The 24,445-nt window shown below is 40.4% G+C and overlaps 1 protein-coding gene across 1 annotated transcript in view; it reads left to right on the forward strand.

The window, feature by feature from the left end:
• Positions 1-24,445, forward strand: part of LOC121902452 (thrombospondin type-1 domain-containing protein 4-like) — a 42,520-nt gene that overhangs the window by 5,252 nt on the left and 12,823 nt on the right. The window contains exons 6-7 of the mRNA XM_042419770.1: positions 963-1,065; positions 2,715-2,851. Of these exons, the coding sequence (XP_042275704.1) occupies positions 963-1,065; positions 2,715-2,851 (240 nt within the window). The remainder of the gene's footprint in view (positions 1-962; positions 1,066-2,714; positions 2,852-24,445) is intronic.

Genomic DNA, 24,445 nt, shown 5'->3' on the forward strand with positions numbered 1-24,445 from the left:
CATGAGGTGACTTCTACCTCACACTTTGCCAGATTAGACTCAAGTCCCACACGGAGTGTGCATATTGATGTTAAGTTATTGTTGGTCAGTCGCAGGCATAGTTGTGTAACAATTCAGTTCAGACAATTTGTAGCCGGTTCTAAGTGGAATCGATTCTTTATTTCCATTCCTGATTTACACATATAGTGGTCTAACCAATGCTCCAACAACTGAGTATGAGATACTGAGATGCCCTATAGTGCACTCTGGATAACCAAGACTAAGAATTAGATAAGACTTGAATAAGAACCCTTAACTTTGTGATGTTGGTCAGTATAGACCTTTAATTTGCTTTGCTTTTTTAAAATTATTGTAGAATAAAAAGTTACAGCCATTGAATATTGATATTAAATATCCACTGGCAGCTTCAGCATAAAAATATCAGTAAAGCTATCGGCTTTCAAAACCTCAGCAGTTAAAACTCCAGCTGTAATGCACAAGGATGTGGATGAGCTTTGCTTATCTGTACTGAGGATATGGAATTCATCCTGTGCATTAAAATAAATTCAAACAATGTCTGCTTCTGTATATTGTCTCTGGTGTGTAATGACACAGATATTCAAGCAAAGTAAAGCAGAGCAGGGGCTTGTTTAGACAAAGGAGGTACAGAGAGATGTCAGGGAGGTTGAGTTTCACCGGGGAGCTTTCAGAAGTACTGGACTCTAACTGCTTTTGGCGAAAATGCCTGAGCTACAAGCATGAGGTTAAAACAGTTAAAACAGAGGCGGCTGACTCCAGCAGTCAATCAACTGCTACAGACCATGACAATGAGAAATGTGAGCTCGCTGCAGTCACAAGAAGATTTACTTGTTGTATGAAGCGTCTTCATGGAAAATAAATGTGTGCGTGCGTGTGTGTGTGTGTGTGTGTGTGTGTGTGTGTGTGTGTGTGTGTGTGTGTGTGTGTGTGGGGTCCATCCTCAGGCCTGCCCTCTATCCAGTAGACACATCAGGGCTGTTCAGTGTTCTTCATACAACAACCAGCCTTTCATGGGCAGACTGTACGAGTGGGAGCCTTTCAATGAGGGTAAGACAATTAGGCCCTAGAGATACACATTTTCATTTAAAACATTAAAATTATGGAAAAGTAATGATACCTGTATATCCGTATATACATTATAAAATATTAAAAATTAGAAGATTATAATACTGTATATAAGTGAAAAATACAGTGTGTCTCTCTTGTGATTGTCAGGATCCCAACCTTAAAAGCACTCAGTCTTAAGGTCATGAACATTTCACAATTAATCACATTTTCACTGTCACGTCTGACCTATGACCTATATGATCTATATCATGGTGTGATGTAAGGACTGCAGTATGTCACCTGTCTGTAGGCTCCCTGACGAATGTTCATTTATACAAAACTCACTGACCTCACTCACCTGAAGTATCCAGGCAACAGTCAAAACACCTCCTGAAATGCCTTTTCTCCGAGAACACTAATGGAAACAACAGTCTCCAAATTAATATCCTGTCAAACAGATGTGTATTCTGAGATCTCGTCTTTGTGCTGTAGCCATGACTGACGGGTAATGCAGACGTAAAGATTAAATAACCTCAGGTAAATGTAAGAGGTTGAGACTGGACTATTCGACACTCATCTTGAACAGTGCTTAATCATGCACTTGTACATCTGTTTAAGAAATGTCTGGCTTTTGGGCTTATAGTATATCTAATTAATAAAGCACCTGAACAGAATGGAAAGAACAGGGATCAAGATCTTTTGTGGTCACTTACCGTCGATTTTGTGACACAAAATGAAACAGGGAATCATGTCAAAATGAAAGAGCTGGTTTCAAACTGATATTAACATGAGATACTTTATATTGTTTGTTTTATCCAACTTTTTTATGCTAGCGTTTAATACTTTTCTCATTGTTGGAACTTTACTTTTACGTAATTGATAACTTGAGACACTTTCTGAATTATTCTGAATTTGCAAACTCCTTTCTCTGTTACTTTTGGGCAGTTAAACATATTATTTCAAAGTTATTGCTATGTTGCCATTTGCTGCAGTTTTGAAGCAGTAGTCAAAGAAGCCAAAAATATTATTTTTGATCTAATCAAATGTTTTTTTAGTGCTTTGTTGGCTAAAATGACATACATGTCGCCCGAGGTTAAGACACTAGCCCTCCTGTGATTGTATTAGTTATAATTAGTCTTAATGGGGACATAATGTTGCCCTGTGCCCTGCATGATGTGGTTTTTGCGCTGACCTCTAACCTTTTGACCTTTTAATGCTGCCACAATATTTTAAATCATCATGCTTCATAAATTATATATTTTAGGGCCAATGCTTGAATATTCTTCTGCTATAAAAAAGGCCTTTCTGCATATTTACAGTTCTCATCCTTTGACTATCCATTCACTATGCTCTACAAATATAGCTATTCCTCATAGTTCACATATTTACTAAATATTGTATATTTATGTTCATATGTGAAGTTACATTTATTGAGAAATATGATCAATGTATACAGTTGCTTAGACACTACATATTAAGATGTAGATTAATTTGTATTATATACTGTTCATCATATGTCTTTCATTATCATTTTATGTAGTTCTGTTGTTGTACTATTTGTTGCCTCTGTATGAAACTAATATGTTATATGTGTCACTAATATGTAAAATGTCTGGATACTTCTCACAGTCACCTAAATCTCCTTCCAGTTAATGAAGATCAGCACTGTGAGCTCAACTGCCGGGCCATAGGCTTCAGGTTCTATGTGCGACAGTCAGACAAGGTGATCGATGGGACGCCCTGTGGACAGAACAATACTTCTCTCTGTGTGGCGGGAAAGTGTACGGTAGGCCTCTGTACAAACAATTATTTTTTAATTTTCAGAAAAAGAAAATATCCAGGAAATGGTTTTCCTTCATTATGCTTCATGTTAATGCCATTCTGTGGATCTACTTTAAGAGTTTTTCCATCATAGTTTAATTTTCTATACAGAGCTGTACTAAGGGTTGTAGCTGCTGAGGACTTGTTAATGTACAAACTTTGTTCGTTTTGGGATTTGACCCTGTAGCCTTTCATTCACAAGGTAACTTCTTTGCTTCCTTTAGTCTACTGCTGTCTCCATCTGTACCAAATGTATGGTATTTGTGACAATGAATGTACATCTGAAAATAATACAGTCACATGTTTTGCTGTAAACACTAGCATGATCTCCCTTAAACTGTTTTTTTGTTTTTGGCATTACACATTTATTTTGTAGAAGTGGTTCAAGTATTTATTGGATATTCCTTCCGTGCTACAGTCAGTTCATGTTTGACAAACTATGACCAAACCTTAATGATCCAACCTGAAGGTTTAATCTTAACCCAGAGATTATGTGGATCACCATAAAGTACACATTTAAATGGTGTATAAGAATTCGGACAATACATTTCTAGTATGACCATATTTGTACGCCTCAGGTATCACACATACCTGACATGTTCACAGCTGTGACCAGGAGAGGGCAGCACAGCATCACAGTGAGCTCTTCCCATATAACGTGGAGGAGTGAAGTGGAGGTCAGGGGGAAGTTTTTATCCCCTTGGGCCAAAGCAGGAGATCTGGGATCTCAATGTAGGACATATTTGTACTTCTGACCCCATATTTAATACACACCATGAAAACACACCTGTGAGCGCAGAGTTGGAGAGGCATAAGACGCTGTGTGGGCCTGTAACGTACGGCTGGCTATGTATTCAATGTGCTGGATTCACTTTAGCGTTCTTTTGATCAGGGTTTAACTCTGAGAAATATGTTGAAGTAGGAGCTTGTTTCCAGTTGGCCATGCTGACCTCGCCGTGTATTTCCCATGCACTGTAATCCAGCGACAATCTTTGCAACATTAAGATTTAATCAAGATAGAAAGCCCTCTGATCTCTCATTTTAGCCTTGATCACATTTCCACTGTTAATACACAGGACATTGTGATCTATCACATGGGGAGTGGTGAATTATGATAATTAATGATGGGAACTAAACTGTGATCTATGAGTGGAAATCATGACACTGCACACATTTGGAAACAGTGAGAAAATATTGATCTGCAAATGTTAAGCACTTATTTTCCTGCTCCAGACTTTTTCATCTGATCATTTTAGGATTCAAACACATCAGCATTTTTTTAAGGAAGAGAGATTTTTCTCTCATCACTCTCCCCACTGAGATTTTCTCAGCTGGTCCAGCCATTTGAACTGGAGATCCCCCCGAGCTACGAGCCAAGAGATAATGCAAAAACATCTGGATTATTTTAATACAAATCAGAACTGCTCTCATCACTGAAATGAAATAATATTGTGGGAATTGATAAACTCTTGAAGTTGGCGCTACAGGTTCTTCTCTCCCCACCAGAGGTAAGAGGACCCTGCAGATACATACATACATATGACATATGGAATATACATAATGATCAAAGCAAGAAATGTTTTTGCAAGTACATTGCATTCAGAAAGTATTCAGACTCCTTCACTTTTTTTCACATTTTGTTATGTTGCAGCCTTATGCTAAAATCATTTAAATTCATTTTTTCCCTCATCAATCTACGCTCAGTACCCCATAATGACAAAGTGAAAATAGGATTTTAGAAATGTTTGCAAATTTACTAAGGAAAAACTGAAATATCACATTGACATTAGACCCTTTGCTATGCTATATAAATTTGGCTCAGGTGCCTCGATTTCTCTTGATCATCTTTGAGATGTTTCTACACCTTGATTGGATGCATATCAGAGCAAAAACCAAGCCATGAGGTCGAAGGAACTGCCTGCAGAGCTCAGAGACAGGATTGTGTCGAGGGACAGATCTGGGGAAGGCTACAAAAAATTTCTGCTGCATTGAAGGTTTCCAAAGATCACAGTGGCCTCCATAATTCTTAAATGAAAGAAGTTTGGAACAACCAGGACTCCTCTAGAGCTGGCCACTCAGCCAAACTGAGCAATCGGGGGAGAAGGGCCTTGGTAAGAGAGGTGATTAAGAACCTGATGGTCACTCTGGCTGAGCTCCAGAGATCCTGTGTGGAGATGGGATGAACTTCCAGAAGGACAACCATCACTGCAACACTCTACCGATCTGGGCTTTACGGCAGAGTGGCCAGACGGACCCTCTCCTCAGTGAAAGACACAGGAAAGCCCGCTTGGAGTTTGCAAAAGAGCACCTGAAGGACTCTCAGATTGTGAGAAACAAGATTCTCTGGTCTAATGAAACCAAGATTAAAGAAACTGTTTGGCCTCAATTCTGTGTCATGTCTGTGTCAAAGTGTCATGTCTTGAGGAAACCAGGCACCGCTCATCACCTGCCCAGTACCATCCCAACGGTGAAGCATGCTGGTGGCATGTGCTGTGGGGGGGGGTTCAGCGGCAGAGACTGGTCAGAGTTGAGGGAAAGCATAGCCAAGACAACACAGGAGTGGCTTAGGGACAACTCTGTGAATGTCCTTGAGTGGCCCAGCCAGAACTGGTGTGGTAGAGGGAGCGAGGGAGCGAGCAGCACAAGCATTCAGCAGCAGCACAGAGCAGGAAGGAACCACACAGAGAAGAATGAGGAGTTGGCAGCTCAAACTGATTGTTTGAAGTGTTAGTCATCATTGGTGCTTGTTTGCATCAGCTGATGGTCAGCTGGTTTGGTGCACTCTGCTTGACCTAACATGATACTTCATAACTTGTCAAAATACTATACTAAGAGATGGATCAAATTTTAACAAAACTTGTAAATTTAATCAGTTATCAGATTTTTACATTGAAACACTTTTAATAGATGACATAATATAGATTACTAATATAATAATTCATCAGAATTAAAAAAAACAGTTACTTGAGTTATAACCTCTTAAAAATGTATAATTTCATGTTAGGCTGATGTGAACATAAAACATAAATCGCATTTAAGTCACATTCTGAGATCACATACTGGCTAAGTGTGCAATAAGTGCAGTGTTCAGATGTGGCCCTGGTGGCTTCCAGCTCTGCCCAGGATCTAACCAGCTGTTGAGGTCAGTGGATGAGGAAGGAGTGAAGAACGGTCCACTTGAACAGTTTCATGGTTTCAAATACTGGAATTTTTATTCATGTCATTAGTATTTTGAAAGCTTTGCTGGGCGCATGCTGAGTGAATTGGCTGAATTCTTTGGGAAAGTCAAGCTGCGTGAATAAATTTTTCTACTCGGTACTCCAGATTGTGTTTTACAACATGTTTCACACATTCATTATATATGATTGTGGTTTTCAGTTATTTCTCGATGGTAAGACCAGCTGTAGTGGAAACCAGAGTGTTTACCCCCTTTCTGACCTGAAAAGACAATAATGACAAACCAAGATGGATATTATGTTTTAGTTCAGTACCACCCTGTGCAGCTCTGGTCTTCAGAGGCTTCAGAGAGTTTTCATAGGTCACGTTTCCTCTAAGGACAGCGTGTGTTCTATGTGTCTATTTGCTATTTTTATTGGATATTTTCCAGACCAAAAATACCCAGAGGTAAAAATGTGATGTAAAACTGAAGTGCAATAAACCGAACACGTGTTGATTACAGTCTTATGAACTAAAACACTGCTACACTATATGGATCAGCTGGTATCTCACATCCAGTCGCACCTACTGTACAAACTGGTGTGCTGTCCCCAAGGTGCTGAGAAGTGTTAATGATAGACTACCAGGGACTCTAATACCCCTGATTCAGAGAGGTGCCACACCATACAATGATTTCTAACTAATTATTCTAATGCAAGGAATCCAGCAGGTGAGAATCTGTCCCCGCATAGCACAGAGATACTGTGGTACATTTATCTTGACGCATAAAACACATTGATGACATTGTGAAAGAAACAGCTATTAGCAGAACTGTGTACATTTTTCTGGAAGAAAAAAAATAATTATGTTGAAAGTTTGCTCTTAGTACAAATAGGTATTTGTAAACACTGTTTCCAAATGAAACATTGAAGGCATTTATCATTTAACAAAAGGCACTCACTGTTGCACAGGTATTGAAAGCACACATGCAAAACATATTGTGACACCTATTGCAAGGGGTAGCTGGTAACTTACACACTTGGTTAGACAAAATGACAACTCGTAATATAGACAGGCTCTGTTAAACCTGATAGAATGAATTAATTAAAATGAAAATTAAATTTTTTAATTGCTGCATACTGTATTTTGTGTAATTTTATAGTAGAGAAGACATTGTTGCCTCCAATCACAGACTCACAGACTCACGCTACAGGGAGTAAACCTTTAGTGATGTGTTAAGTATATAGTCTGAAGAAACACAATCATAAACCTTATGGAAATTGAGCCTGTACTGCAAGAATATGTATTTCATGAACATGGTGTGACAGCGTTCCTACAACTTTATACAGATATGCTGTATGTGCACACTGACACGTCACATGCTACTGGATTTTTACTATGTCCTACATTACCATTGTTTATTTTCATGACTTAAACATTAGCAACTTTTGGAGAGTGATAGAGGTGGAAGTTTGAATCAACACTGCACACAAAAATCAGCTCACAACTCTTCAGTATTTCCTCTGTGAGTTATTTGACGTAGCAGTGGTGTCTGGACGTAATTTGAATCTTGGCTTTCACATCAGACCCATTGCGGTTCTCTGCTGCAGGTTGTGGCAATGAACAGATTTTCAGATACTTAATCACAGTAATGAAAAATGAATTGAAAACATTTGGACTGTACTTTTGCTTTAGAGAGAAATGTGGCTCAATTAAACTGTTATTTTAACTTTTCATATTAAAGCCGTAGAAGATGTGTGATTGCAGTGGCGACACACCGCTGCTGATTACAGAGGAAACATTGGCTCTTACGACGCTGCCAACAGTTTGTGTGGTCCCTGATACTTGTCCCTGACACCTTTCATGCTGCATGAATAACAACCTAGCTCTGTCCATTTGACCTTTGTCCCCTGGTCCCACTACAGGCCTCCATATTTCTGAAACTGACGTAGTGACAACCTCAAATTGGTTAGAGAGAGACAAGTCTATCAGGTTTTACAACCAAAACTAATGGAAGATCCTCATCATGTTGTATAGTTTTATTCTTCAGCAGCACTTCAGCTTTTGTCTTATGGGAGGGACTTGTGGGATCTTATCCTCATCTCACTGCCTGGATTGTTGACTAACACAAATTGTCTGCTGTTTTAGCACCAGGGTGATTGTCCCAAACTCTCTGAGATGGGTTTAGTAATGTGGTTGCTAGAAGTTTGGACAGAGCATAACAAAGGTTTTTGTGGTCTGTGGCCTAGACTGTTGTCCATCAAAAAGGTCTGAGTCTACCCACATGTGTTAAGTGCCCAGGGCATTTCAAAACTATAGTAATAGAACATGGCAGATTTCGAGGTTACTCCGTTGTTTTTTCTATGTTGATGTTCAATTTGCCCACGCACATTAAAATGGCCTGCCAATATTTTTTCATTCCATTTTAGTGCCTGTGCTTACTCACAGACCATCTACATCCTGAGTGTAAGAGGGTGCAGACAAGCCAAACAGTTGCCCAGTGTTCAGGACACTCAGCTCTCTCTGTGTGTGCTGCTGGGGCATTGCTTTCCTTCTTGATTTGTTCTGTCTCTGATGTGAGAGTCTGCTTCCAAACTGCTGAGTAGCACTAGACTCTTGATTGGGGTGGCTCAACACACACCAAATGAAATGAATGGGTTCAGACATGCACTCAGTTCATTGCCTTTTGCCGTTTGTCGTGTGGTTTGTCTTAAAATGAGAACAAACCAAACCACTTTCTGTCTCTCATCTCTGGATTGTTATGAACATTAGATGCTTTGCAGTGATTCTGTTGATGTTGAGACTGTAAGTGTTTGACAGATCATGTAAGATACTAAAAACTCCACTAAATGGAGTTTCAGACACTTTCCTTTCCTAATGATAACATTGTGGAACTAATTATTTTGTTCATTGTGGCAACACCCACCCATCTGACACCCATATACAATAAGACAAACCATACAAAGATTTAACGTGCCTTAAAATTATATTTATATCCTATTGGACTCATCCAGGTTTAAACAACTACAATGTCAGTACGTAATTATAGTATGTGCATTTTCGTAAGCTAAAGTTATTTTATCTGCATTATGTCACTTGTTGCATGTAAACTTAGAAGGAAAGCTTTGTGTCATTTTACTGAAATTATACAACTATGAATGATTTTTGAGAGTCATGTTGAGTATATTTGGAAATCTGATCAGTAGTTTCTATTGTTTCTAATAGTTTTTAACAGTGGTATCTATTAGTGGTTTCTATTCTATATAAACTTAATTTTACAGAAAACAACTTTTAAAAGTGCAAACAAGGAACATGTCTTATGGATCACATGTGTATGCAAACACGTTGAAAAAGCCAGCTCTAAAGCATTGAAACCCCCTTGAATTTAGTTACTCATTTCGGATGAACAGTGAAAGAAAGATCCCTTTATGGTGGGAATTCCATTCAGCTGTGACTTCTCTCCCTTTATACCAAGGAAGTGCATTTGAGAAGGGTGTGTGTATTTTTAAAGGGCGATCACTGACCACACACTTCTCTGCTGGCGGTGGTGGGCCCAGCTGAGGGTAAAAATCTATCCAGCCTGGACTATTCTAGACACAGTAGTTGGTTTACACAACTTCCTACTGCTCTGCACAGTTAGGTGGGAGACAATGATGAAATAATAGAAAAAACAGTTATAAAAGATGAAAGTTGAAGTCTTGTTGGTCTATATAGATTATAAATGTGCAGGAGTTAGCCTCTAAAATGTTTGAATTCAGGTTTTACTGGGATTAAGTGCTTGCTGATAACAAATGCAACATTGATCAGACAGATTTCGGCATGCATTGTGATGTTTTGCTCTCTCAGAATAAAGATGACAGCTAGATTGAGGCTACCTCCAACCCAGTCACAACCACAGTCTTCCACCCTGACTGGCATGTTTCCCAGCACCCAGAGCACAGCTCAGGCCCAAACTCATCAAACAACAGCCAGGCCACTCCTCACTTCTCTCCTGTCTGACAGCTGCATCTGTTTTATGCATTCCCCACTGTGGTGGACAGGCAGACTTGTTAAAAGGGGGATGAGTGCTCTGATATACAGCCTGCCTGGCACAGACTTGAGATACCTCAATCCCATCTCTGTCACGACAAGCCGCAGCTGCACGCTCACTGTGTTCCCCACCATTACCCACTGCAGATGTTTATGGATTCATGTCAGCAGAGCCGGAAAGATGCTTTCTTTACAATTAGCACTTGTAATATCAGTCTACAGATTTTTATATACTACTACATTTATACTATGTTAATATTAAGTTCTTCTAAACACATGACCTTTTTAGAGCCATGCTAGTGTCATTGCTCCATGGCGATGTAGGTTGGTCAGTTGGTAGGTCCACCACTTTGAAATATCTCACCAACTATTGAATGGATTACCATAAAATGTTGTAGATAGGGGCAACCTATGAGATCACAAAACTCATGGTTCGGGTTGTATCATGGATTTGAGTCACGGATCCCATCATTTTTCGGATCAGCCAAAACAAAAGGGGGGGGGGGGGGATAAAACAATAGAAGGAACTTTTGCCCATGGTCTTAAATGAAAACAACATTCAAGATGGTCCAATGGTTAATTAAAATCTTAAAATATATAAAATATTCAATGCTCAATTGTTAAATTAAATCGCAAAATGAAGCATGATACCTTCCTCCTTTAAACATGGTAATGAATGAAACAACAGCCTGTGTCCACATCATCAAAACTTGATGATAACTTACAAACAAAACTTGATGATAACTCCTGCAGCTTGTTGAACGAGCCACAAAACTAACATTCACTGGGGAAAAGTGCATTGCTAACATCCGTTAGCAGCTAGATAGCTAATTAGCTGCTCAGCTGCAGCACATTAAACAGCGTGTAAAAATACCTGCAGATGTCACTATGGACCCGTTAGATGCTGGTTTGGTCGTTGCTTTTCAAAATACCTGTTAGCGGGTGTCTGTCTATGACTTGTACCTACAGCAATTTGTTTACTTTATTTTAAATGAGATATTAAAATTTGCAAGTAATCCGCGGTGCACGTGCGTGCCGAACCGACTATGATATGTTACACCACTAGTTATAGAGAAATTCATAGTTCCCATATGATGAATGCTACAGACTTTTATCCCTTAAGGTTTTGTCTAGTGCCTGGAGGTTCATGTTTATGGTTTTGAGTTAAATGTCTCAACAACTACTAAATGGACTGACATGAATTTGGTTCAGATATTCTCCATAGTATAAACTATAATACCTCTGGTGTTCCTCTAACTTCTCAGGGCAAAAATGTTATTTGCCCAGTGCTTAACCATACATACAAAATTAATGACATTCCTATTAGTCCCAGGTGTACTTCCTGTTTAGTGCTAATTAGCAAATGTGAGCATGCTAACATGCAAAACTAAAATGCTGGAACGTGGTAACCGTTGTACCTGCTAAATATCAGCATGTTGTCATGGTGCACATGTTAGCATGCTGATTTCAACATTTAGCTCAAAGCACCACTGCGCCTAAGTACAACCTTACAGAGCTTTTAGCACGGCTGTAGACTCTTAGTCTTGTGAAATTGTCAAACCTGCACAGCGTGGTATATCAATTTGAGAGCATAATTTATTGATTTCACGTTCAAATTTTGTAATTTGTCCCTCAAAACTCTGCCCTCGCACTCAAATAGCTTCTGCATGCGCTTAGATTTGCTCTGTTTCTGCTCAAATTGCTCCAAAAGTCATCAATAAAGCAAGGGAAGTACATTTTATAAAGCCCTGGAGGGCGGGAGTGGATGAACCCACTTAAAGAGTACCCGCCTGTACGGGACGCTCTAAGAAGTAAAGCGAACAAGCTTGCAAGGAGGCAGGGATCATTTCATTGGTCAACACTAAACCTGGCCTTCTATTGGTTGGGAGATTTTGACAGGGTTGTTGCACAAAAAATCCAAGAGCAGAGGAGAAATCTGAGAGCAGAAGTTTCACAAGCGCGCAGAAGCAGCCTGAGTGCAAGGAGAAGAGCTGAAGCTTGAGCACAGGAAATCTGCGCAAGCAACATTATATTTGAGTGCAAGCACACAATTTGAGTAGAAACAGAGCAAATCTAAGCACAAGCAGAGGCTATTTGAGTGTGAGGGCAGGGTTTTGAGGGACAAATTATAAAATTTGAACGTGAAATCAATAAATTATGCTCTCAAATTGATATACCACGCTCTTGAATAAAGATAGGGAAATAGCTCCATAGAAGACACTTTTTGAAACATTTTAATGCAAGTGGTTCTTCTTGGACTACAAGGCAAAGTAGTGGTTCAGCTAGTGCTTATTTTTAAAGTGGCGTGTTACAATGGCTTTGTCTCTAATTTAAAGAAAACAAAACATAAATGAACAAAAATATAGACTTATTTTTGTGATACTCATTTAATCCCTGACATTTTCTCTTGCTCTTCTCCCCAGGGAGGTCAGAGTTCAGGTTCAGCTGTAGAGCAGCAGCCCTGGAGCTACAGAGATACAGTATCCTGCCTAATGACACTTGTTAGGCTGCTTACTCTTGACTTGCTGTCAAGAGGGCTTGAATATGAGAATTCCAGTTGGTGGACAGTTAAAACAAATGGTGGCTGTGATGTTAAGATTTGAAGGAGATGACAGATTGATGTCTTAGTTTGGACTTAACTTCCTGGATGTTGATGGTCCCTGTTATCCCTCTACTAGCTTTCACTGGCCCACATCGGCCCTTGCTGGCTCTGGACGACCTGTGTAACTCCGGTAGGCTTGAGCACACTGGATGTGGGGGCCACACATTTATTCTTCACCTCCACACCTCTGTTGGGTTCTGCTACAGCTCATAAAAGCTTTCTTCAGGAGACAGGCAGGGTGGTTAACCTTCTAAGTGGGGGCCACATTCAAGCTGTGAGAAAGCAATGTCTGCGTTTGATGGGTTTCCAACACACTGGTGGTTCCTCTGTTCATATCCTGTATTTCACATTTGGTCTGTTAATTGCCAGTTTCTGATTAATGCTTCTCTTTTGTTGTATTTTTTCCTCAGGCATGCCTTGCTTTACTCTTAAAATTGCTTTCCCATATACAAAAATTGTGAATGAGTATAAATAATTTTTTCTATGAGGGACATTCTTTGCTACAGCCAGGCTTTTTTCACATATTTTCCAAGTAATCTTGGTGTTGTACCACATGGGACTACAAGACCATGGGAAGAGTAAAAGTGTTCAGCTCTGTGTTGGACTTCCATTTCCTGATTGTATTCTGGCAGTTCAGCACAACAACATCTGGGCCACTGACTTCAGCTATTGGTGTCAGCAGAAAAAAGAAGTCTTATCTTGGTAGGAATTGACAGGCTGCTGTTTCTATGATGCTTTTTCATTTTCCCAGTGTGGCACCCTTTAGCCCTTTAACAGCATGCTGACTCATGATATCGTGATCATGATCAACAGAGCTGTGTCGTCACAGTGATCTGATTTGCTTAACATGTGTGGTCATACAGGAGACTGGAAAGAAAGCAGCATTTCTCGGCAGCAGTTTTGTAGGTTCTGTGTGGAGACTAGACTAATGGACGGGGAGTCTGATAGACGATAGATGGCTGATAAGATGGATGCATGATGGTGATTTGGGACAGCTGGTTAGTGAACTAGGTAGCTAACATACAAAAGGTCGAGCTTTGCAGTGGAGTGTGTTTCGAGGGCAGAGAGCAGTGGGTCCCAGTCTGGTCTCTGAGACAGATTTATGAGGGTATACTACACGGATACGAGGCTGTATTTTTAGCGATCACACAGGTCTCCCTCAGACAGACGGCTGTTGACAGTGATTGGCTGCTATCTGGGTGGCTGTCAATTGAAGAGGCAGTTGAGCACATTTTATGCCTCATCGGTTTGTTTGGAATGTCAAGAGATCTGGAGCGCTCAATGTGTGGTCAGTGCTCGCTGGGCGCCTGGAATTTAGGGTCATTTGAGAATAAGATAAGAAACGTAGGTGTGAGTTTGTGTGAATGTTGCACTTTCATGTGTGTTTAGAATTATAGGTGTTAGAGAACATGTGTGTGAGAATATATCTGTTTGTGTGCAAAGTCAAATACTGTTTTACAAATGTGCGTTTCTATGTCAGCATGTATCAGTGTGTGCTTGTACATGTGTCTATCTGTGACTAAGAGAGTGTGTCTGTGCTGTAGGATTCCTGCTGTTGAGGGTCAAACCCCTTTGTAAATTAGACTCTTATCTGATGGCGTCTAACAGCTTCATTAACAAAAGGCCTCCAGCAGGTGTATAAAGACACTTAACACAGACATAAAAGAGTTAACAGAACTTATCTTGTCTGTTTGTCCCTCGTCTTGTCAGTCAGTCGCAGTTAAAATGCCACTGGATGAGGTCAAGACAGTTGAGGTCTTTATCTCACAAGGTTGAAAACATATATTAAGATTAAAGGCAATGACATTGTGAAAGATACAACTATATGCTATGGAATTATATCCACTTCAAGTTTGAATCATCAAAATCCCAGCTTATCAAACATCCATCACCTTTAAAAAGTCCACCACTCACACTGTGATTATTGATTTATTAATGGACATGTTTGTCATTGGCCATAAATAGAAAATCACATTTACATGCTTTCTTCTTACCCCACTGGTGTGGCTTTATTCTGTGAGTAATACTACATATGTGCAAAATTAAAGCTGCACTCCATAAAGATCAGTTAACTCAACATGGAGCACTAGTCTCCTGCCTGTGAAAACAGTTGTATATTGTCTTCTGTGGCTCTGGAGGGAGCTTTTTCTTAAGTCTGACAAAAGTGATGTTATCTTTTTTCATTTTAGAGAATACAAATTCTTCATTATAAACTTGGGGTATGGAGTCTGAAAGGCGTTTACCAGACAGACAGGGTCTAATATAATACTTAGTCAAAATGCATCATGGGAAGGGTAGCTTTTCAAGCTTTCAGGGACTAAAAGCCAGGATATCTAAAAGCTGTCTTCATTTTGACCATTTTTGTTTTAATCTGTGTCTGTCAAGCCTCAACTTTATGGAAGTGCAAAACTAAATCAGTGGCACACTTTAACAAATGGTTATTCATACAGTAGCTTGGCACCTTGTTGTGACAACAAAAACAGCACTATAGGAATAAAAATAAATACATGTTTTTCTTGTTCATAACCAGCCAGAGCCTCTTGCATTTCCCACAGTTGGCCAGAATAGAGCGAGTCACCACTTGGTAGGCTAACCCTTCAATTCAGGCCTTACTGCTGACAGATGTATGAAGCTACAGTGTTGTATGTGCAATGGATAGCCTTGATGTTTATCTAAACACCACAGATAGAGATGGGGAACTACTGTTTGACATTCGTGTCTGGTGGAAATCCATTTGGTGAAAACCCACGTGTAACACCTGTGCTCTTGTCTCAGGATGGCACATGGTAGGAGACCTCTGATGTACAGTGACTATTTTATATCTCCTCTGCAGGATGAGTCTGTCATCCACTGTCAGCTGGTCTTTTGAATGAAGCAGACAAATAGAAACAGCAGCTTCGCTCAGCCACACCTTGCCCCTCCCAGTCCAAATCCCCTCTCGACCTGCTTTATTCATCAGCCCGTCCTCCTCCACGTTCGCTCCTGCCGTCTTCAGTCAAATACATTGCTCGAAGGAAACAATCATGGGACCTACATGCCTGGCCTTGCTGACTAATATGTATCCCAGATGTACAAAAATCATGTGTTTTCTTTCTTCCTCCTTTCTTCCTTTTCTACAGATTGAAAGTGTAGACTGTTTGGAAGAGGTAGATAAAAATCCTCTTGCAATTTATTTTTAATCCCTGAGTGAGAGCATGTATGGAGCATGATGTAAGGTCACTTAATGACAGAGGCGTTCCTGCTGCCAGGTAGAGCGTTTCCCACTGAGGCCACACCTGCTAAAAATCTTTGCAGTTCTGCTAATGAGCTTCGGATTAAAACGTCCACCAAATGCCAAATGCCAAGAGAGGCTGGAAATGTGACAGAGAATTAGAACAGGAGTTGAATACAGCTATTGTATGAGTGTATGTCTGCCGGACCCTGACAGTGTACAGTCATGTTGAGCCCACCTGCTGTAGAGCATGACTCTGACGTGTGTGGGTTGGAGACTGGAGGAATCAGGCGCCTGGAGCCAAGGTTGCTTCAGGGCTGACCCACTTGTTGAAGGAAACAAAGACCCCAGGGTGTACTGGAGAGTCAGTCTGGCCCCACCCGACCTCTGGGCGCTATGCCTCCATAATGAGATCTGTCCAGATCAGAGGCTGATCAGGGTAGCAGGAGACGATGCCTGTAGGTTTATCGTGACGAATGGGCTGCTGAAAAGAGCCGTTTCCCTCCTACACGTCTGCAGCTGTGCTGTGTTCACTGCTGCAGATTGTTATCGTTTAACTGCTCACTGTGCAAACTGACTGTCCATGCTGCTTCATGGTGTCTGTGTGTCCGTGATGGAGAAGGGATTTAACTATAAAAACAAAGCTGATTCAGAGAGCCGTTCATGAAATTCAGTGCACTGCTGTTTTGTTTGAGAAAGACACATGCTACAGGCAGGATGAACTAGGCCAGGTAGGATTTGTGTGTGCGTCGCAGCTGACACTGTTCCAGTAAAAGCCAAACCAGTCGCAGGTGTGCAGATGTTTGTTTCTTTCCACTCTTCCTCACACTCAATGCCTCTACTTGCTCTGTGAAACTGCTTTATTGTATATTGGAAAATGGGGGCAGGGTGTGATTTATTGAGTATATTGCCAACACTTAGTGCACACATAAATCTGAATTCCAAATCCTTCTAGTAGCTGTTAATTTTACTGTGAGCATGGTGTTTAAAACATTGCAAATTTGCAGTTGGTAACATCAAGGTCAAGGGAATCCTGTATCCAATAATTTAGTAGCTTAAATTTTTACCTCTTTTGTAGGTACAGGTGAATAGAGTACTGCATATGTATTACTGTAATTATCTTTCACTGCCATATGTGACATTTGGCATATGTTATTCACCCATTATATCCCATTTATATCCCTCTTGATATCAAATCTATTCCACTTTTGATAATTCCCTGAATAATAATAATGAATCAATTTCAAAAAGAGATTATAGCAATGATCAAAAAGGTTGTTATGTCTACTGTTCTCTCAAATTAGAGAATTTATGAACAAGCTACACAGTCCAAATTATCAGGCAGAATAGCTTCCAGAATACTGTCATGTAAACAGCCATGTTTTTATTATTATTCATTTCAATAAGAGTGAATAACTTATAACTCAGAGTGTTTTTCCCACACACCTCTATAACATGAAATGTCATTTACAGTAGTAACGTAGGTTGAGCGCTGCTAAAGCTTACAGTGTATGCTTAACATTACTTTTCACATGATAAGTTTGTAAAAGTCAGGGCAAATCTTCAGTGGTTGCAATAGGACTTTTAGCAGTTTTATTGCTTCCTTCTTTTGTATCATCTCAGTCCATCTGTCTGCCCCCCCCCCCCCCCCCCCCCCCCCCCCCCCCCCTCCTCTCCTTGTACCCCCACCATGTGTGTTCTGGTGCTCAGCCCATCTGAGCTACAGCCTTTCAATGAATACAGTAGGCTTTGCTGCAGCCTGTTGTGGTCTCTGTGTGCCACTTCAGAACAGTAAAGTTTTCATTTATCTCATGCTTATTCCAGCCCTGTGCTTGCAGAAGTCTCTTTGTGCAGAGAGAGGTCTAGCCACAATGTCCCCAATGCGCTCGGCCTGTCGATATAATGTTATGAGAAAACCAACTGTCAGATACGCGGATGAAGAGTGTACTTCTTACCTCAGTGTGTCCTGGTGAATTAGGGTTTAATGTCGTGGAAACAATGGTGGTGCAATAGGAAAACCATATGATGGATCGGGTCTTTTTGGCTGCAGCAGTCATGCCTCCGGCGTTGCAACGTGGCTTGTAATTAAGTACTTCAGGGGGCTCATGGAAGAAAGAGCACAAAAGAATCTCATTGTTTTTGAGTTATTGTTTCTGTATATTGAGAGTGTACAGAAACAAAAAAAAGTTTTTGACTTCAGGACATTCATGAGACCACACAACCATATTATTTTACCCCTTTTCTTATTTTAATCAAAGTATTATGTACAAGCATGAATGTGATCACCTACATAAGTGTGTATTTCTGTTGAGGCGCTTTCAAAACTCATTCTGTTGACATCCTTAGAAGATGGCATGCTCACCTGCCAATTATTTCCACACAGTTTTAACCACAGTGGTTTTGCTTATACGTACATTTTAGCCCCACAAGAATTTCCTTCCTCTCTAATTTTTTCTGTCACATTGAAAATATTCCCCAAAACTTCCTCTCTGACTTCCAATTTACTGTCAACAGCGGCTGCCACACTCTCCTCTCTGCCTCCTTTCCCTCTCCCGCCCCTCTCTCCCTGCTATTCATTTTCTACCTCTTAGTCTCCCTCCTCTAAAAAAGCCCTGGTCCACCCCCCACCTACCCAAGCTCAGTTTACAAGGGGAGCTCTTAGAGATCAGTTCTGTAGTGAGAGGGGTTTCTCTGGCATTCTCAGAGCTACAGAGGCGAGGAAGAGGCTGACAGGAGCAGCCACTGGACCCGTGTGGAAGCCTGAGTGACTGGTCTAACATTTCTGTGGCCACATGAGAGAATGCTGTCAGGACTGGCTCTGCTGCTGCTCGCCTGCCTCCACATGCGTGTGCAGGGGAAGCCGCGGTCACAGGTAGGACCTGCTTCACTTCTGATGGGCCCTGGAGGAACCTGGGAGAAAGTGGGGATTCCCATTAATACTAAGGCTCTGCCTGTAAGAACCGCATTGCACGATGCATTGCTCAGTGTAAGTTTGTTCTGGGCTCTCTCTCTTCGCAGTGGTCGGTATGCTACTGCACGCTTGTCATCAAAAGAAATTCTGTAGCTCTGATTAAGATGTCTAAATCCACGGATGTAGGTGCAAGTACACATCTCCAACCAGTGTCTAGTGGTTGTAAGCAGCACTGGTAAGTGTCACTCCATAATTTGGACTGTCAGAGTGGCCCCATGATTCTGTGGTCCATCTACTGAGTGGAAGTATTTACAGTATGGCTGTTTTCACTGTGGCTCTGCTTGCTCTCTGAGCTGTTTATTTTTCCACAGCGCATTCACGGGCTGCTTGTGGGATTAGATTTCCCTCCTAGTGGAAGACTCGGTGAGCCAGGCCTGTCCTGGGACTATAAAGACGTACTTGGAACTCTATTAGGGATGGACTGCGAGCTTGAATTAGCCTGTCGCTCGGCTCAGCTAGTTCTAACTCACCTGTGTTTGCTGATGATTAATGAGGCTAGTGTGTGAGGTGCCTGAGGTCGTTAATACAAGCTTGTGAAGTGCCAGCGTCTTGATAAGGATGTCTGTGCCAGTTTTTTTATGACTCTCAACTACATTACTATCAGTTTTGTATAAATGTTGGAATCTGTACAAGATGGGGTTTGAGTTTCACAACCTCCAACCTCTAACATCACCATCAACAGGACAGCTGACATCACCTGCTAAATAAGTGTGTCATGTATTTTATATAAATATCTTGGGGTTATCTTTCTTCTGATGTCTTTTGGGTATTTTTGTTAATTATGGGTCACATGTTAATGAAGTTTTTTTTTTCAGAGCCAAAGTTAGAGCAGCTCCTTACAAAGTAACAGTGCTCGTATAACTAGGATACTTTTACTTTTACTTTTTTTTGAAAGCCATCATTCTATGTCTTTGGTTGATGTTTTAACCAAGAGCACTTACACTCTAGCCTCGGCAGCCCCCAATGGGAATCAAACCCATTACCTCGCAGTGTTAATCCTCAGTGGAGTCATTCTGTTCCCAAAACAGTCCATCCAAATCAGACCAGTGATGTCAGGAGAAACCCTATGCGTTTTAATGGCTGTAGATTCATCACATTCAATGCTATTTCTGAGTGTTTTACAAGCACGAGGCTTTTACGAAGACACCGTGGCCTTCGCCCCGGGCTGTAAGGGCAGTTTGTGGTGTGGATGAGGCCTCTTTTTACTGTCGGGATCAAAGGTCTCCCCCACTCAGGCCTACTCTCTCTCTCTTCACCGCTTGGCTACAAATGCTCATGAGCTTGCAGCTTGTAGGATATCCTGTTGCAAAATGAGGATGTCCACTTTGACTTGTAGTCCTGCAGACCTGCTATTTACCAACAGCAGTACAGTATAATGTGTGTGTGTATATGTCCATTTCAGTGGGGAAAGCAGCTTGTAAATTTGATGGAACCACAGCTGCCACTTGTCTTGTCCTCAGCTCATCTCTTCCTTGTGACAGTAAATAATCCTATTTTGTCTGTATTCCCATTTTGGTTTGACACATGTTGCTATTGATTTCATGAAACGCTGTGTTGTGGAGAGTCGAAAGCTGAGTGATTACTATCCAAAACACAAGAACTCGGTTTCTGTTTGTGGTTACAAACCACGGTTAGTCTTCTAGTTAGTGTTCCCATTGTAGCGGAGCCAGGAGCGAAAGCTGTGGGGAACGAGCAAATTGAATAAATCTGCAAGTTCTGAGCTATTGATGAAGTCACATTTTCCATAAAGTACATGGATAACAGGGCCAGAGTTGGAGTTTTAGTTCGATTTCTTATTGGACCACCTGGGTTAAAAAAGTTGTTATGTGATGGTCAATTTTATTTTATTTTTTTCAAGGAAAATGCTTAAGTGGTCTGTCTTAGTGTCAGATTTCTTTACAGTGCTTTGATTTCAGTGGTAGAAAGTAACTCATTATATTTACTCAAGTACTGTACTTCAGCAGAATTTCAAGGTACTTGTAATTTATTTCCATTTGATGCTACTTTATACTTCACTCCGCTACATTTCAGAGGGAAATATTGTACTTTCTACTCCACTGCCTTTATTTGACAGCTTTACTTACTTTTCAGATGAAGATTTGACATAATGGATAATGTAACAAGCTTTTAAAATACAACACATTGTTAAAGATGAAACCAGTGGTTTCCAACCTTTTAGGCTTTTGACGTCTTACATAAAGCAGTGTGTAGTCGGGGTCACATTTCAGATGTCTATGAGTTGTTAACAGCTCCATTAAATAGTGATTTTTCCCTCTAAACTTCTCACGTGGTTTAAATAAATGTTCAAATGATCCAATATTTTACCAAAAATCTATTTGTGTATCAGAACTTTGTTTTTTCTTCTTTCCCTAGGTTGGGAACCACTGGACTAAACTAGCTAACTGTATATAAAGTAGTTCAAACTATCTAATAGTGTTATCTAATGATGTCATATATAATAATATATCAGTCAGAGGGACGAAACGAGTACTTTTACTTTAATACTTTAAGTACGTTTTGCTGCTAATACTTATGTACTTTTACTTAAGTAGGATTTTTCATGCAGGACTTTTACTTGAAATGGAGTATTTTTGCATTACTGTATTGGTACTTTTATCTGAATACTTCTTCCACCACTGTTTGATTTAAGCATACACACAAAAGTGTGATGTATGATAAATGGTATATAAATGGGTGAGGGAAATCATCTACCTGATATTGAGTTCCTTGTGCAATTGTATCAATGCTGATAAATATTTTTTAGGTCATTCAATACCTTTATTTCTTTAATATTGGTATACCTGATTTAGAAAATCAGTACAGATTAATAGATGTGACCTGAATTCACCTCATTGGCGCAATTCTTGAAAAAAGGAAATTTCTCAACATTTTCTAGTTACAGCGTACATATTTCACACAGGATGTAACAGTAAATCAGGGCTAGTCAGTTGCTTAGTCAGTCACTTTATTAGTGAGAATATCACATGTGAACTTGATGGCATTATTGCCTCCACAGATACAGATGTGTTTGAAGTGCTGACTGAAGTAAAAGCAGTGTCGCCTGCCCCTTGCTCATTAAAAGTAGTTACATCCACAGCATCCTAGCATGTGGGGGACAGATGCTGGTAGCCGTGACAACAATACTGTGCATTTTTTAATGAATGAGAGGGGGTATATCATTGTAACATACTGTAATCTTACTTAATCCCAATCTTATTTAATCAGTCTTATCAGATTTTTTTGTCTATGTGTGTAAAATCTCCTTAATATTGTTTCCAGACGCAGCATCATGTCTTGAGGTCACCTCCACTATAAATTCTTTGTCGTCAGGATGATGTTGCCTCAGTATTCTCAACGTGGAAGCCAAGTTAGGGCTATATTGCATTTCCAGATGAGCCGGTGTGCCGGTGTGTCACAGCTGACCAAGTCATGATAACTTCATTGGCCATTTGCCAGAGAACATTATAACCTTCCTATGTGTGAAGAGCAGTAGAAATCCCTAACGTGTTCACCAAACAACCCTCTTTAACCCTATGCTCATAAATATGTTTTAAAATACTGCTCTACTTCCATCCCAGGATGCATTTTTACAGTAGGAGCACAGATCGTAGCGTGCCTTTATTCCCATAAGTCTAAAGTGAGGAGTACCAGCTTTGTCTGGTAGGAAGTCTGCCCTTTATTACTCTAATACAGCTTTTGTTCTTTTTGTCTGTTTCAGTATAATTGGTGTGGTGCATTTGAAGATAGCGAAAACATGTTTTGAAGGGGAGCGCATTCCATGTCTTGCAGTATTGTTTTTTGTTTTGCTTTTTGTGGTCAGTAGGAAAGCTGAGAGAGAAACAGCCAAGACACAGGTTAGAAGGTTCTGATGGGATCTGAGCGTCCGCCAGCATGGATTCATGTGGATTCAGACTTGGGGGGGGGGGCTTAACCACCGCACCATCTCCAGACTAAGAAAACATCCTTTTATTCATGCAGTAACCTCTTCTATTTCATTGTTTTTTTGTAGCATTTGGACCAGCAGCATGTAGCCACGTGAGTTTTTCTGGGCAAGACCGTCAGGCCTGAGAATTTTCATTTTAAAAGATACTGCTATCAAAAGCTGCTGTGACACAGGCTGCATTTCATTGGCTGCTTACATATTGTTGATGTCGAAATCCCTTAATGTGTAGCGTGGCCTTTGTACCAACAGTAGTGTGCTAAACCTATCATGGAAACCTTGTATTGGGGTTGAGCTGTGTCTGTCAAAGCTCCTGTAAGCAACATGACATTGTACTGATGTACAGCCACATTACTGCTGATTTACAATGTAAAAGACATTTGGATATAAGAGATTTTATTTATGAATTATTGTCTTGGGACTGTCAGTATCATCCCCCCAAAAAACATTTTGTGCTTTATATTTTGAGGCTGTAAGACACTAATTTCAGGAATGTTTGTTTTGCATATTTATAATGACCAGGTCAGTAGTTTGAGTTATGTTGAGCCATAAAACTTAATAAAATACATCAGTTAAACACTAAGATAAATTACAGAGATCAAGGGAGAAGGAGGCAGAGAGATACATATTGTACCTTGTACATACAGTGTCCAGGTTTCATATGGCTTCTTAAAACAGCTGCCCGCATCTGGATGCAGCTGATGCAGTGTGGTCCAGTCTGAAGCATCTGTTGCTTTTAGTCAGTCCGCTGGCCTTGGGCTTCATGTGTCTGTCAGTTGCAGATTATTCTCTCGGCACCCCAAACATTGGCTGACAACATACACATGCTAGACAGAGAAACTGGCGCCTTCACTTTCTAAACTAGCTCACATGCTTTGCAGTTTTTAGGTAGTTTTTTGACACCTAACCACTGCCACTCAGTCTGTCAGTAACTGAGTATGAGTAACTGAAATGCAAGATAACGAAATTCATCTAAGGGACACAAACACGTTCACACCCTCTTCCAGCTTCATGTAGAGCCTGTTTTCCACCATATTTCAAAAACTTAATTTAATACAGTAAAGTCTGTTGAAAGCATGCATGTTGCATCTACCGTTGCTGTTAATTTAACCAAGATATCATTGTGAGTTTTTAACTTTTTATTCATATTAGCATTCCTCTTGTTGAACCACAAACCAGGCCCCCCACACGGATAAAAGCACTATTATTTCAAGGCAGCTGTAACGTTATACCAGAGCTGTCAGGCAGAGATTTAGTGCCTGTGCAACTATATATCTTGACATCGTGCATGTTTAGTGTTAAGTAATGTTACAAATGTCTGATATTTGCTTCTCTTTCCCCTGAATTCTTTGACATTGGCTTAGACCGATATTGGTTATTCACTGCCTCTAAATCTTTATTTCAGAGAAGAGGCCCCTCTGCACACATGCAAGTGAAACACCAAACTGGGAATCATTTTTACAATTACACTTTAACAGACAGATCAAGCAGCCTGTGCAAATCATTACTTATTTCTGCACTTGAATGTGTGTTATGTGGTGTGTCTACTTGCAATAGTTGTTAGAGATGTCAGTTGCAATGTGTATTCCGTACAGTATGTAATGTTTGAATGTTTCATGGAACGTTTTCTGTATTAATCAGCAACACATT

This window comes from Thunnus maccoyii, chromosome 1, assembly GCF_910596095.1.
Source record: "Thunnus maccoyii chromosome 1, fThuMac1.1, whole genome shotgun sequence".
Taxonomy (NCBI): domain Eukaryota; kingdom Metazoa; phylum Chordata; class Actinopteri; order Scombriformes; family Scombridae; genus Thunnus; species Thunnus maccoyii.